This window comes from Bacillus rossius, chromosome 11, assembly GCF_032445375.1.
Source record: "Bacillus rossius redtenbacheri isolate Brsri chromosome 11, Brsri_v3, whole genome shotgun sequence".
Lineage (NCBI taxonomy): Eukaryota > Metazoa > Arthropoda > Insecta > Phasmatodea > Bacillidae > Bacillus > Bacillus rossius.
In genome coordinates, this window is record NC_086338.1 from 52,040,659 (window position 1) to 52,056,008 (window position 15,350).

Genomic DNA, 15,350 nt, shown 5'->3' on the forward strand with positions numbered 1-15,350 from the left:
AACACTCCCATTCGTTTCCTACTTTTCCTATCATCGTCCTATCCTTAACAGAATAACACAGATTGGAACAAGTTAAATGGCAAACATGTATAAAAGTTATAGTTAAAATAATCTCTTCGTTAAAGTAATAAACATACATGAATTAATGGTTGCAAATAAAATAATAAAAGTAAATTTATCAATTAAATTATAGATTTCATTTCACTCCTTCTTTGTAGCCATACAAAATAGTGATAATTCACTAAAAATGATTCAATTTTATTCATAAAAGTATGCAATCATTTCATCAATGTTTTGTTATGACGTTGTCACGTTAAACTATCGTCCGTAAACCAACTTTACAGACAACCAATTTTTTTGTCATGGCATTGGCTTATTTTTTGAAGGCAACACTCGTGAACTGGTGTGATTGGCATGATAGTTGTAGTCACTTGCGTGAAAAAAAATTAAGTTATTTTCCCGCGGTGTTTACAGACTAGAGTCTGTTAGTAAATATCTCGTTGTAACAATGTACAGAAGTTCTGGGAAATACGAATCCTACCATAACATAACAAATCTTTAGCAGAATTTACAGTCGCTATCATTTAACGAATTGAGAGGTGCAAATAAATTGGTGATCGAGCTAATAAAAAAAAGTCAGAAGTAAACTCAATAGGTGATATGACGCATCTTATTAACACAGAAGAACGAGCAGATAATCATGTGATTTCCGGAGGTGATACAATCACAGCGCACAGTAAAAATAAAGTAATTTAAATTAATTTGCGAAATATTATAAAATAATATTCTACCTCCTTTTTATTTTGATAACAAAACGCACAAACTGACGGTAGACATTCCGATTTTATTTTGTTCGAGCGCGTGGAGTATCGGAACGATTTACTGTGATCACGTAACGTTCGTGTCTTCGTGCGAGTAACGGAGCACTGCCCTCGCTGAGATATAAACAACGTTCCTCCAGCCTTCCCCTCACACCTTCCAAGATCCGCATCGCTGATTGGTGATTAATGACTTCCCGGCAGAATGGTCGATACGCCCCCGGGCGTCGCTCGAGTGCCCTATTGCTGACACCAATGGCGGCCGTGCGTAAACAATGAGGGAGGGAAAGCTATTATTAAAATCCCCGCTGGACCCGTGTGTGATTCGCTTCAATGAATGTAGTCGAAAACACATTCCGCGTTGATTTATCCCGCTTGGAATTATTTAAGAAAATTCTACGTTAAATTTCGTGCCTGAGTTTCGTATTATCAGTTTATTTGCAACCACGAGAACACACGTATTTGCTCGTTATCGAGGTTAGATGTTACACATCTCCGAATAATACTTACTGTAAGACTTGCTCAAATATTTTTAATAGCCCTCCCCACCCCCCGGCTAACACAAATCCCGTTACCTGAAAAAAAAAAATGATTCTGTATCCGCCATTGATGAAGGTAAACCACGAACACCGAAAATTCGTTACATAGGTATATTGTACGATGCCACAGATTATTTCTCTAGCACCCTCCTCCCCTAAGATCTTTCGTCGATTATCTTGCTTATAGAATGTCCCGGTTATAAAAATTAATAGTAGGCTATCAACTGTAAGCGTTGTAGAATGTTGGCAGATTTAGGTAAGCGCATGCGCGATTACTGTTTGTTGTTTTCTCGCTTGCAGCGCAAAAGAATGGCTCTTTCACCAATTAGCAGAGGGCGAAACTGTAAACTTTTATTTGGAAACAGGAGGGAGCCCATTCCCGTCGGAATATCTTTGTACGAGAGTGGGGGAACGTCTGAAGTCCCTGACCGTTGGATTGCTCTTTATCTTCAACTGTGTATAAACAGACGAGGGAACGTACCACATGTGAAATCAAGTGGATTCTCATAGTATTTAAAAAAAACATACGTAAATATAATCGGAGACAAGAATTATATGAAATTAAATTTTAGTGTTAATGAATATTTCTGTTAATATTTAACAATAATATAATCATGTATGTACAAAGTACTGTAGGTAAAGGTAAAACAGCGGGAAAAAAAATATCAAAGGAAAAGATGTTTAATAGTGTTTACATGTCGTATTTGAAATATTTTTTTTCCGAAGTCTCTATTGTGGGGGCCCTCCGTTTGTGGAGGCCCCGGGGCTTTCGCCCCGGTTGCCCTCCCCTGAATCCGGCCCTGCTCACAGATGGCAGCACTAACAAGAACTGCACAACGTGTATGACACGAGCTCCCCGGGGTCTTGTGGTCAGCGCGGCTACGGGCAGGAGGAGAGAACCCCACGGACGCAGCAACGAGCAGCTAATGGGGAAGGTGCGGACAGGGACGGAGGGGGCACGTCGCGGCCGGGCGGAACCAATCAGTAATCGGGAAATGCGGGGCGGTGGCGAGTTTCCTTCCCCGAGACGTGCAGCGCCCAGAGAAGCCCGGCCGCCATTTAATACGGCGGTCCTCCGCTCCAGCCTGGTTTCCCAACGGCCGCGGTGGTCGGCGGGATGGTCTTGCCCCGTCGCCTCCCGTAAAAACAGGAGGAAAAGTTCCATAATGGAAAACTACCATATTTTTATTTTTACTTACAGATTGCAGTTAAAAGTATACAGTGCTGCTCCAAGTGGTTTGTTATTTCAACTATCACCGTCAGAAGCGCTATCTGTAACTTTAATGTTAACCTGAGAAACAGCTAGAGGGTTGACAGCGCTATCTACCGAGTATTCTATACACTACTTCGAGAGCAAAGCAGCTGTACTCTTTCCATAGGAGTGTACAAGAAAATACGGCAGAATTCCGTCTCGTCCTATTTTAAATTATGGCAGTTTTCCGTTATGGTAGTTTTCCGCCTTTTTTTTCGAAGAGGCCAGGCGGAATACTGTCATTATGGTAGTTTTCCAGTATGGTAGTCTTCCATGCCCCCGAAAGGAGGGCTGCAGGGTTCGTCAGGCGTCTAGAGCCACGCGACTAGGCTGTCATTAGTATTTACTATTGTAGATGAACAGAAATATTCCTGTGAAATTACATATACTTGTAAATTTGTACATTTATTTACACGAAAACAACTGTACCGCTGGAAACTAGTGTGCGCAGTATTACTGGGTTCAGATCCTTACCTGGATATCTGTGCTTTGTGTTGTCCCAGTACCTCCAATAGTTAAAGTTACTTGTGAACCGTTCCCTGGGAAATTTCAAATATTAAATGCGGACATAATAAGCCCTATACAACAAAATAAAGTCAATTTTTTTAACAAATATTCTACTATCTTTTTCTATGAATAAAAAGATTGTGTTTGAATGAAACATTAATTATATTTTTTTCTTAAAAATACTCAGCCTATTATCTGGAAAAACGTATGCAAAAATAACCATAGCAATGTGTTGAACAAGTTTACAATATATTTCTTGTAGTATTACAAAAATAATTTTTGGTAACTGGTTTCCAAAGGACGATAATTACAAATCTATTGTTAATAGAATTAACTGAAAACCTTATTAGTTATGTGATACTCGCAGATTACTACTACAATAAATTATAGAAACGGTAACGTTAAAACTCTTTCTTTTTTTTACATCTTGGGGATTGACGAGTTGAACGTTAAGTAACGAGGAGGAAATTATTTGCTCCCGAACACTTAGTTTCTCTCGACGATCCTGGACTGATTTATGTCGTCATGGACACCTCGTAATAACAAAAGTTTTTTTTTTTTTCACATTAGATTCTTTGTAAACCACAACAATTACAGGCGTGGACTCGATCCAGAAATCAATAAGCAGTTTGTTTCTCTGGCCAATAAATATTATAGTCATAATACTGTTAAATTTACTAAAAGCTATGTATATCTCAATTTTGATTAAAAACCAGGAAATAACTTAATAGTTTATAGGTTAAAACTTTGTTTTAAAACTTGGTATAAAGATATACCAAGCAACTACAGAAACTATCAAGAACTATTGTAAGCATTCTTGAGCAATGGCGCTCCTTTGAAGGAGGCAAAAAAAGTTCGCGAAGCAATAAAGAGCTTGGACAAACGAAAGTATGACCTTGAAAGAGCTATCTCGCCAGCGCACGCCTACCTGCAAACACTCGCTGAAATTATTTCCTAAACATGGTAACCAACTTGATCATATCACAATATGAACACAAAACCACCGCGAGTCAGTACATAATATCACGCTGAGTTCGCAGTAGCTTTAACAGTGACGTATTTAGAGTGCAGGTTCCCATTGATTCAGTATCTTGAATTACAAAGGATAGATTAAGCAGAGGTGCCCCCCCCCCCCAAACACTATGACTCACCCCCCCCCTTCCTAACCTAATGATGCCGCCGCCCCCCCCCCCCCCCCGAAATTTTTTATGCCATTATCTCAATGATTTACTCAATTATTTTATAATATTATACTTTTTTAGTATTATATTTTATCACATTTTGCATTAATTAAAACTGATTTTCTAATAATAATTTTGGTCATATCAGGTAATATTTCCATCCTGAACCGACAGATGCCAAACTGCTTTTGTTGAGGAAAGTGCGGGGTTGCCAATTTGATTTACAAGATCCCTTTCAATTATCAAAGCACCAGAAACGTATTTTCACATTAGAAGCTATAATTATGTAAATAATATATACATTTTTCTCGTCTTTTAACCACCACCCCCCCCCCCCCTGAAAATTTAATGACGCAGTCTGCGTCGTTACCTCCCCCCCCCCCCCCACCCCTTGTGGGCACCACTGAATTAAGGCACCCGCACCTTAGTCAATGGTGTACATGTGAGGCGGGATGATAAGATCTACTCTCGCTGGTTCTTCTAACGCGGTGTCGCCTCTAAGGGGAAGGCTGCGGACTGGTAATTGTGAGATTTGAGTGGTAACCTAACATGATACGACGGAGAAATGATGATGGGGAAACTCAAGTCCCTTGAATCTGTTACCGGGTGTTTCGTACCTTAATATTGTTATTCTGAAAACAGGTGGTTAGGCACTTTTCACTAATACAGATTAAAAACCAAATACGGAAAAAGAGAACTACTCATCCGCATTAAAAGTATTCTTATATGCTTTTCGGAAACAAACAACACTCTGATTTTTTTTTTTTTTTTTTTTTTTACTGAAGCTCTGCGTGTGGAATGTGCGCAGAGCCCAGGGTAGCCGGAGCCTAAAACCTCAGTTCGTTCACTTTTTTGCTGGTGTTCGGCTGTCGTCCAAGTCCTTTTTGATCCTTTTCGGGAGCTTGCTGGAGCGCATCCTTCGACGACGTCTTCTCGGGAGCTTGCTGGAGCGCATCCTTCGACGACGTCTTCTCGGGACCTTGCTGGAGCGCATCCTTCGACGACGTATTCTCGGGAGCTTGCTGGAGCGCATCCTTCGACGACGTCTTCTCGGGAGCTTGCTGGAGCGCATCCTTCGACGACGTATTCTCGGGAGCTTGCTGGAGCGCATCCTTCGACGACGTCTTCTCGGGACCTTGCTGGAGCGCATCCTTCGACGACGTATTCTCGGGAGCTTGCTGGAGCGCATCCTTCGACGACGTCTTCTCGGGAGCTTGCTGGAGCGCATCCTTCGACGACGTCTTCTCGGGACCTTGCTGGAGCGCATCCTTCGACGACGTATTCTCGGGAGCTTGCTGGAGCGCATCCTTCGACGACGTCTTCTCGGGAGCTTGCTGGAGCGCATCCTTCGACGACGTCTTCTCGGGAGCTTGCTGGAGCGCATCCTTCGACGACGTATTCTCGGGAGCTTGCTGGAGCGCATCCTTCGACGACGTCTTCTCGGGACCTTGCTGGAGCGCATCCTTCGACGACGTATTCTCGGGAGCTTGCTGGAGCGCATCCTTCGACGACGTCTTCTCGGGACCTTGCTGGAGCGCATCCTTCGACGACGTCTTCTCGGGAGCTTGCTGGAGCGCATCCTTCGACGACGTCTTCTCGGGAGCTTGCTGGAGCGCATCCTTCGACGACGTCTTCTCGGGAGCTTGCTGGAGCGCATCCTTCGACGACGTCTTCTCGGGAGCTTGCTGGAGCGCATCCTTCGACGACGTCTTCTCGGGAGCTTGCTGGAGCGCATCCTTCGACGACGTCTTCTCGGGAGCTGGCTGGAGCGCATCCTTCGACGACGTCTTCTCGGGAGCTTGCTGGAGCGCATCCTTCGACGACGTCTTCTCGGGAGCTGGCTGGAGCGCATCCTTCGACGACGTCTTCTCGGGAGCTGGCTGGAGCGCATCCTTCGACGACGTCTTCTCGGGAGCTGGCTGGAGCGCATCCTTCGACGACGTCTTCTCGGGAGCTTGCTGGAGCGCATCCTTCGACGACGTCTTCTCGGGAGCTTGCTGGAGCGCATCCTTCGACGACGTCTTCTCGGGAGCTTGCTGGAGCGCATCCTTCGACGACGTCTTCTCGGGAGCTTGCTGGAGCGCATCCTTCGACGACGTCTTCTCGGGAGCTGGCTGGAGCGCATCCTTCGACGACGTCTTCTCGGGAGCTTGCTGGAGCGCATCCTTCGACGACGTCTTCTCGGGAGCTTGCTGGAGCGCATCCTTCGACGACGTCTTCTCGGGAGCTGGCTGGAGCGCATCCTTCGACGACGTCTTCTCGGGAGCTTGCTGGAGCGCATCCTTCGACGACGTCTTCTCGGGAGCTTGCTGGAGCGCATCCTTCGACGACGTCTTCTCGGGAGCTTGCTGGAGCGCATCCTTCGACGACGTCTTCTCGGGAGCTTGCTGGAGCGCATCCTTCGACGACGTCTTCTCGGGAGCTTGCTGGAGCGCATCCTTCGACGACGTCTTCTCGGGAGCTTGCTGGAATGTTCTCAGGTTGCGATACACTTACAATACTAAACTACGACACGAAATTCAGGATAAAAATTCTTTAAAAAATGCCAAGCTTGATAAACTACATTTCTTGACGCGAATCACACGTAGTTTCCGCACCCTCGCTAGTATTCGCTGCCGGAGCAGTTACGTCGACTATCGAATCATTCGATTTGCAGACTGTAATTTCAAAATATATAATGAGCGGTTCCGATAAAAAGCAAAAAAAAAAAATTGAAAAAAATAAATACTAAACCCCGGCTCTATAGGTACCTGATTTTCGATTAGAAATTTCACAATTTCATTAAACTACTTCCCATCTTCTTGAAATTCATGAAACAAAACTATAAAGTTTTTTTTTCGCTATGTGAAATTTGGTTCACGTCATCCGTCACAGATGACAGCACCGTGGTTACACATCTCCATTACACGCTACTTCCGTTCCAATCACGAAATGGCTACACATAAAAAAAATTACAATGCGGAGAATTTTTTTTTTTTTATTTTTTTTTTTTTTTTTGTGATTTGGAGCCAAGAAAACTTCAGCTGCTACAGCGTTAAATCTGAGAAGTAGTTCAACCCCATAAAAAAGTATTATGTGCACCGTAAACGCTACTGAAATTACGTATTATTAAATCCTGGCAAGTTTTGTGCCAAGCCGGCTTGTTGGCGAATAGTTGCTCGTCGTAACTCTTTTGATTTTCGCCGCCTCTGCACATGAGGGGCAGTTTCAGTGTTCAGAGAGATCTTTTCCTCGTTTCTTTATGACCGACATTTTGAAAGCTTTGCCGCAGAAAACTGAGTTCTGTATTCTTTCTTGTCGCCTGGACGTCCATCTTGCAACGCCGCAAAAAAAAAAAAAAAAGAAACCCTTTCAAATGTACAACGTGTAGAAAATTAATTAATATACCTATGTATATATTATTCAGGGTTACTATGTGAAAAATAATAATTGCGTTCGTTTAGATGACCACATAAAGGGTCTCGTTCACTGGAGCACATACGGTATGCAGAGCTTCAGAAAAAAAACACTTGATTTGAAAACTGCTCAAAAAATCCGAGTGCTGTTTGTTTGCCTGCCCCCTCCCTTTAGATACGCCCTCACCCGGACCCTAGTTTTGGTTTACATTGTTAAAACTTATCCAAGGAACTTCATAAATTTATCGTCCACTTCCAAAAAATTTCGTGGACAAAATTCACTTACTTTGAAAACGAGTCTTCAAGAGTAAGTAAGCTTGGTAGATAAGGGGAAAAAACTTAAAACGGGTTAATATTTATGTAAAAAAAATCCGGAGGTTGAAATACGGCGTAGGTTTTACGAATATACTCATTTACATGATATTACGATGCAGTCTTCGTTTGAAAGTCCGTATATTTACTGTAAAAAAAAAAAAAAAATTCTAACGGTGAGGTTATGGGCAGCTGCGGGCAGTGACATTTTTCAAAGGTTGATTTTAAAACGGACCTGCAGACGGTGTTGGCAGCACTGGCGATGACCTCGACCTCGGGGGGTGTTTGTTCTCTTCTGGCTATTGTTCGCGCCGCGGCTTTGTGGACGGTACCTCCGAGCCGGTCTGCCACGACTCTGCGATAATCTCACCGGCCCGCCACGTGACGATACCGGCGCGGCGTCACACCTCGCAGTACTACGTCACTGGCCGGGGCTGACACCTTTCCCCCCCCCCCCCCCCCCTTTTCACATCCCAACACGGAAACTCAGCAATGCCACCGGAAAAGGTTAAACCTCCTTTGCTACTCTTTTGCGCAATTACACAACACACAAAATTGTCGGGGTGGAGGGGGGGGGGGGGAAGGTTCTCTATATTTTTTTACGAAAGACTCCTTTTGGAAACCCGTCGCCAAGAAATGTATTGTAACTTTGTACAACACATGTTTATGGTTATTTTTGCATGTATGGAACACGCTTTTCTAGATAATACCTTTGAATATATATACTGTATAGAAGTCGCGAGTGGATAGGATTTACTCTACGTTTTTCAGAAGCGTATGATGAGCAGCTTGGGAACTTCACCGCTGCAGTGCGCAGCCGTAACGCCCTGTATCGTCTTAGTTGTTATTTACACGTCAGAGCGCAGCACTGTCGCCCGCTGTCATTCCCCGCATCCCTCATCCATCATTCACTGCAGCTCGAGGTCGTTCAACAGGAGGGGGAAGGGGTGTTTGAAGAGTTGGACACTTGTCCGCTAGGGACCACCACAAGTCGATGCCCTAGAGATGGTGGCAATTGCGGCGGTGAATTAACCAACTACCTCAAACCGTATTAGAAATTTTAACCTGGGCTGGCGACTTCTATACAGTATATATATTCAAAGATAATACTGAGTATTACTTGCGAAAATAGGAGCACAAGTTTATAATGTTTTTGATGTTTCTTTCGAGCACTATTTTTTTTTGAACCCGTGGAAAAAATAATCTGGCATTTAATATTTGGACATTTGACTTCATTGTGTTTTATTATGGTTATTAATGTGCGCAGTTAATACTGGGAAGCTATTCAGTGAACGGTTTACAAATAACTACAGAGACAATACAAAGTATAAATGCCCGGGTAAGAATCCGAACCCGAATCCGGGATTACTGCCCACATTATTTTATAGTGATGCAGTTGTTTACAAATATCTCTAATTTAACACGATTTAACACGAATATGTTTATACTGTTTAAAGTAATTCGACACACACACACGCGCACGGACCTGAAAAATTCGTGTCGTTATTTGAAACCAGGCTAGAATCCAATTGGATCATGAGTAATTTGACACTCACTGAAGACTAAGACTCAGTGCAGCGAATAGTCTAATTTAAACAGCTAATCATATGAATTCCGGAACGACGATAGAATGTAATAATATAGACTGCACTTTACAGCATCTTCGGGAGAAGGTAATTTAAGTCTTAACTGACTTGTTTGATTTTCGTCCCGCCGTTAATTTTCTTATTTGTTCGCTAGATTGATGCGTGTGTGTGCTTATAGAGCGTGTAGAGAAATGAAACTCGTTTGATTTTAATAAGCATGCAAGTATTTGAAGTTAAACCTTCCACTGAAGTTCAAACATCGTGACAAGGTTATAGGTTATTATTGTTATCGAGCAAAACGTCTCGTCGTCGAAAGCGAGGCATTGGAGACTGAAACACACAACCCCAAATTCAGAATGACTTGAGAAGATATTGGCCATGACCCACTACGGCGAGATACCATGGATGTTTTGAGACCGTGGGACAGAGAGTTCCGGGACCTCCCTTGCTTCTGCGCCACTTTTCTCGGTCCCGTCGCGAACGAGTAGTCGATGTATCTGCACGTTCGACCACCAAAAGGGGGGGGGGGAGGTTGGAGGGTGGTCGGCGTGCCACATCTGGGAATCCTTCCGTGTCGCCGTCGGCAGAAGTGGGGGGGGGGGGGGGGGGGGGGGGGAGATGACAGGTGACGGTCTGCGTGTCCCCTTCGGATCGTTACCACAACGCCGACAGCTAGAAAACTGCTGTGTACCACAACGCCGAAATAACATCTGAATGAATTTGTGTGTGTTTCTTAAATGTACCGAAATGCCACAATCAAACCTAACCTTACCTAACCTAACCTAGCGTAATATAACCTAACCTAACTTAACCTAGCCTATCCTAGCCTAACCTAACCTAACCTAACCTTTGTGGCAGTCCTGCAATGACATTTTTCGGCGTAAGTGTATTTCGGCGTTGTGGTATTTCGGCGTTGTGGTGCGTCCCCGTCCTCTTCAGCCCCGGCTGTGCCTAGAGCACGTGCTGCGAAGAACCAGCTGCGCATAGAGGCGGCGCTGCATAGAACTGTCGGCGTAGAGTCGGGGGTGCATAGAGTGGGCCTTTTTTTATTATTCAGAGATTATACTCGTCACTCTCCTAGCCCCGTGAACCAAGTCGCTCGTATTAAATTAGTTTACTTGGTGCTGTTGAACTACGTATTTTAAACTAATAATATGTATTTCAATGGTACCAATTAAACTAATTTAATATGGTTCATGGGGATAGAAGAATGACGAGTATAATCTCTGAATAAACAGAAATCACTCTATGCATTACCGGATCTTTCAGGCCCATACCTATACATATAGAATTACTTTGAAAGAAATAATGTATTTAAAAAAAACGGTTGAAGTAGTTCTCAAGCACTGTCAACTTTTATTGTAAACGGAACGAAAAATATTCATGTAAAATTACAGATATTAGTAAACATATGCATCACTACAGAATATGTTCGCAGTAATATTGGGTTTTGAATTCTTACCCTGGTATTTATACTTTGTGTTGTCCATTAGTTATTTTTAAACCGTTCCCTGAATAGCTTTCCAGTATAAACTGCGCAAATTAATAGGAATAATAATTTCCATGAGCAACTCATGAACATGCGATTATCTTTCAAACTAAAATAATCCACGCTTTAAATATGAACTGTTAATTTCACTGTAACTATGCAACATTTTGAATGTTTATCGATCAGTTTTAACAGTTTTCTAGCAAATTACATTCATTCGCGACATTTTTTTTTTTAACATTTTCATATTTAGAATGTAGGAAGAAACGTAAAAATACAATATGCGGTCTAATTTAATAAATACCAATGCATGATAAACTTTTTTTTTATTATTTAGCGAGGGATGCGATAAGTTATCACCTTTCCGATGAACCATGTGTTAAACGCTGCTGCAGGAAAGTCGTATGAAAACGTGCGTATGCAGAACAATTTCTCTCTTTTCAAGAGGTCATGTGTTCAACATCCGTCTTGTATCCGAATAAGGTTTTATTAGCCCAAGCTCATTGAAACTTTCTAGTAGGTGCGTCAGCTGTAAAAGTGAACACTTTCTATCCGCATCATGACAAGCGAAGTATTGAATGAGTAAGCTTATATCCCTACAACGTTTTTAACATTTTATCTTGTTGTGGTGAGTATGTGTCTATACCACATTAACAAAAAAGATACCTAAGCAGTTGAAAATTCTTATTTACGTGAGATGACATTCTAACGTTTAGCTACTAGACTGAAATCCAAAACGTCTAAGAAGGGAAACAATAAGGGAGATGGATAGTTGATAAATAAAAATATTTATTTAAAACTGCACTGAAAACGTAACTTAGATTAGAATGTTTCAAAAATATAATTTCTGCTGTACCCAATACTATAGTTATTAACAAGGGCGAGGTCAGGGAAGGGAAAAAAGTAACCCTCTCTCCTACTTTTAGTTTTCTTTGTAGAGCCAGAATTTTTTCAGTAATAATGCACCTCATTAAACAGCTTAAAATAACTGAATTAAAGTATGGCACAATTTATGACCACTGTATGTACAAAATTAGAGATTTTTCTGCCATTTTATTTACCTCTCTAATCCCATGCACGATGAGAAGACTGCGCGCCAGTCCAGAGGAGACACCGCGCTAGAAGCACCAGCGAACGTCGCGCTTATCGTCCCTTGCCGACACACATGCAGTGTACACCCCTGGCTAGGCGGGCCACACAAACTAGTGTGCGTGTAGGGGGGAAGTGGAGGTGTGAAAGTTCTGTCTGCTGTGCCATTGGTCGGTGGAATAAAACAACAACTTACTTATCGTATACCCAGTTTAGTTTTTGTCACGCATTTCCTTCGGGTTTAACGTCCCAGCGAGGTAAAAAAGTTATGTAAGTTAAAACTGTTTCAGTTCTGAATATTAGCTGTTGAGCTTTTTATGCTAATATACCAAGAAAATCATGGGAGGATTCAGCCCTGGCCTTCATAAAAGTATTGAACGATATATTTGTATGGATTATCCCTACTAATATCATAAATTCGAAAGTGTGTTTGTCCTTCTTTCACGCAGCAACAAAGCAACGGATCGACATGTAGATAAGTTTATGGGCCGGTGAGTGACATAGACTACAAAAATTCCATCCCTAAGGAAGTGAAAAAAGGGGTAAATTCAGTTTTATATTAGAAAATCATAGAAGGTGGATTTAAATCATCATTTCCACCACACGGTCATATGGTAAGGTCAGGCAACTTCCTATCCTTCTCCTTGGCGAAACGCATCCGCGTAGTGAAGCTCGCGGCTGCTAGCGAACTAAAGTTTAGTTTGGAACTTCGTCAATAGATGGTGTTGCCTCGAATTTGCAGCGCGTTATCGTTTGGTGCGTCCGTCAATTCTTCCCTAGGGGTTACCTTACCTACCACACCCGATATTATGCACTCAATGGGTCTTTAACATAAAAAAAATCCCGTTTTTCAAGTGTATGTCCTACATACTTGAAACTCGGTACTGATATTCCTTATATTATGATGTGTTTAGCCCGGGCAACGACTGGTACTTCAGCTGGTAAGAAATATTTCGGGCATGTGTCGTTTTGCCGTTGGCCAAATAGGAGTTAGGCAAAACGCCATTTGGCAAATCGGAGTTAGGCAAATCGCCGTCAGGCAGAACTCCGTTAGGGAAAACGCCGATAGGCAAAACGCCTTTAGGCGAAATGACTTTAGGCAAATCGCCGTAACGAATTCATGTTTAGGCAAACCACCTGTTACTCAATATTTCTAGAAAACTAATTTGAACACTTATTTCAGGTATCGGGTGAAAGCCAAAATAAAATGTTTTCATGCAATTAAATTATATTTATACATAATGCTCAAATAGTTTTGTTGTTAATAACAAAGATTCGCCAACTTTAAGGGACGCATCCAGCTTGTGGCAGCGGACAACTACGGGAAGACTTAAGTAAGGTTGGCAGCAGTGTCGGAGTCCTCTGGAACGCGACCACGCCACCTCGCTACGTCCAGACCCAAACTGTTAGAAATTACAATATACGGACTTTTCGACGAAGAATCAAAGGAATAACTGAATCTTCTTAGAAACTACGCTGGATTTTTATTTCCGATTTGTATGTTTCGTCCTAAACCAAGATTTAAAAAAAAAAAAAAAACGTTAGCTTTCTCTTAACAAGTTTCTGAAAGGTTTGTTGATACTCCAAGAATGTCCGGGAATTTACGAAAATAACCCTGGATAATTTGTAACCAGTGTTCTGCGTAAATTGAAGGTGTGCCAAATGAAACATTATGAGAGTGAAACTACCATCAAACTAAAGTAGTTGTTTTAAAAAACACGTAACAAGCTTCCGTCAGGCTTCGTGACGTAGTGGTTATAGTGCGGTTAATAACTGTTAATAACGTGGTTCATAACTCGGTTTTACATTGAAGATTATTTTAAGATTTGTTTATCATAATGGTATAATATTAAATTAATTACGTTTCGCATAGGTAAAAAAAACAAACATAAAATTACAACTATAACATATAAACATAGTCAAACTTATGCGGAAACTATGAAGAATTATTTTTTAAAGATTAGTATTTTTTCAAGTCTTTTACATTATTATTGTAAATATTAGTATTTTTTGTGAATATTAATAATTTGTTGTAATCGTATGGTGTTTTGAATTTAAAAAAATTGCAAAACTCCGTTCCCCCGGAGAAACCCCCGGAATGGCTACCGCATGGGGAGCCCAAGAAAAGAAACGCGGGCTCCCCATTTGGAAGCCACCTGGAAGGTTTTTTTCTGTTCCACCCACCGTTTCTTTTGGTAGCCTGACTTGTTACAAGGAATTGTATTCCTACCAGAGAAAATGCCACCATTTAACCTGGGCAATCCGCCTTGGAGGAGCCGGGGCGCGAACCCGGGTCCTACAAGTCACAAGGCAGGCGCTCTACCCCCAGAACCAGAGTGGTAGAGCGGATACTGGCATTCTTATTAACACTGACATGATGTTATTCCAAAAGTGTACTGCAGTTATTGACACGTGTATTTTTCTGGCAGTTGATTTGAGAAGCAAATATGTACGTATGTAGGATATTAAAAAAAAAAAAAAAAACACTTGTGCGAATGTTTTGTTACTCGCCAGTGATGTGTAAATCTAGCATCGGTGAACAGCAAATTTATATGTTTTCATTTTGCAAATACACTAGTAATTCGAAACCCATACACGAAATTTAACGCAGAATTTTTTTAATTAATGTCGACCGTGATACATACACGCAAAATGTGTTTTCAACTAAATTTCTGGACGCGAATCATATGTACGTAGTTTCCGCACCCGCCGCTAGAATGTGCTGCCGGAGCAACTACGTCGACTATCAAATTATTCCATTTGAAGAAGTAAACTTTAAATTATACAAATGAAATCGCTCCGACAAAAGCGATAAAGACGTGAAAACATACCACATACCCGGCTAAAAACGTGATTTTCTACATCCGCCACAGATGTCACATTTCTGTTCAATTCACGAAATTACACCTATAAAATGCCGTATGCCAAGATGTTACAAAAACAAAAATTGACAGCATGAAAAAAATACTACTTTCAAATAATAATTATATACGCGATTTTAAATCTTATTCTTAATGATTGATATTGAATACTAAAACATATTTTAAAAAATTATTTATTTCTATTAATGATATAAATTGTGCCTAAATTGTGTCAGTTTGCTTGTAAGAACCATTGTTTCTGGTTGGGAATGTCTGGTAGTCCCCTGGCCGTTTACATGGGAGTGTTTGTGAGGTTATGTT

The 15,350-nt window shown here is 41.7% G+C and overlaps 1 protein-coding gene across 1 annotated transcript; it reads right to left on the bottom strand.

Annotated features, from left to right (window-relative positions):
* Positions 1 to 5,124: 5,124 nt before the first annotated feature.
* Positions 5,125 to 10,865, bottom strand: LOC134536471 (microtubule-actin cross-linking factor 1, isoforms 6/7-like). Its single transcript, XM_063376190.1, has 2 exons — positions 10,848 to 10,865; positions 5,125 to 6,762 (listed from the first exon to the last, which is right to left on the bottom strand). The coding sequence occupies exons 1-2, from the start codon at positions 10,863 to 10,865 to the stop codon at positions 5,125 to 5,127; spliced, it is 1,656 nt and encodes a 551-aa protein (XP_063232260.1).
* Between the last annotated feature and the right edge of the window lie 4,485 nt (positions 10,866 to 15,350).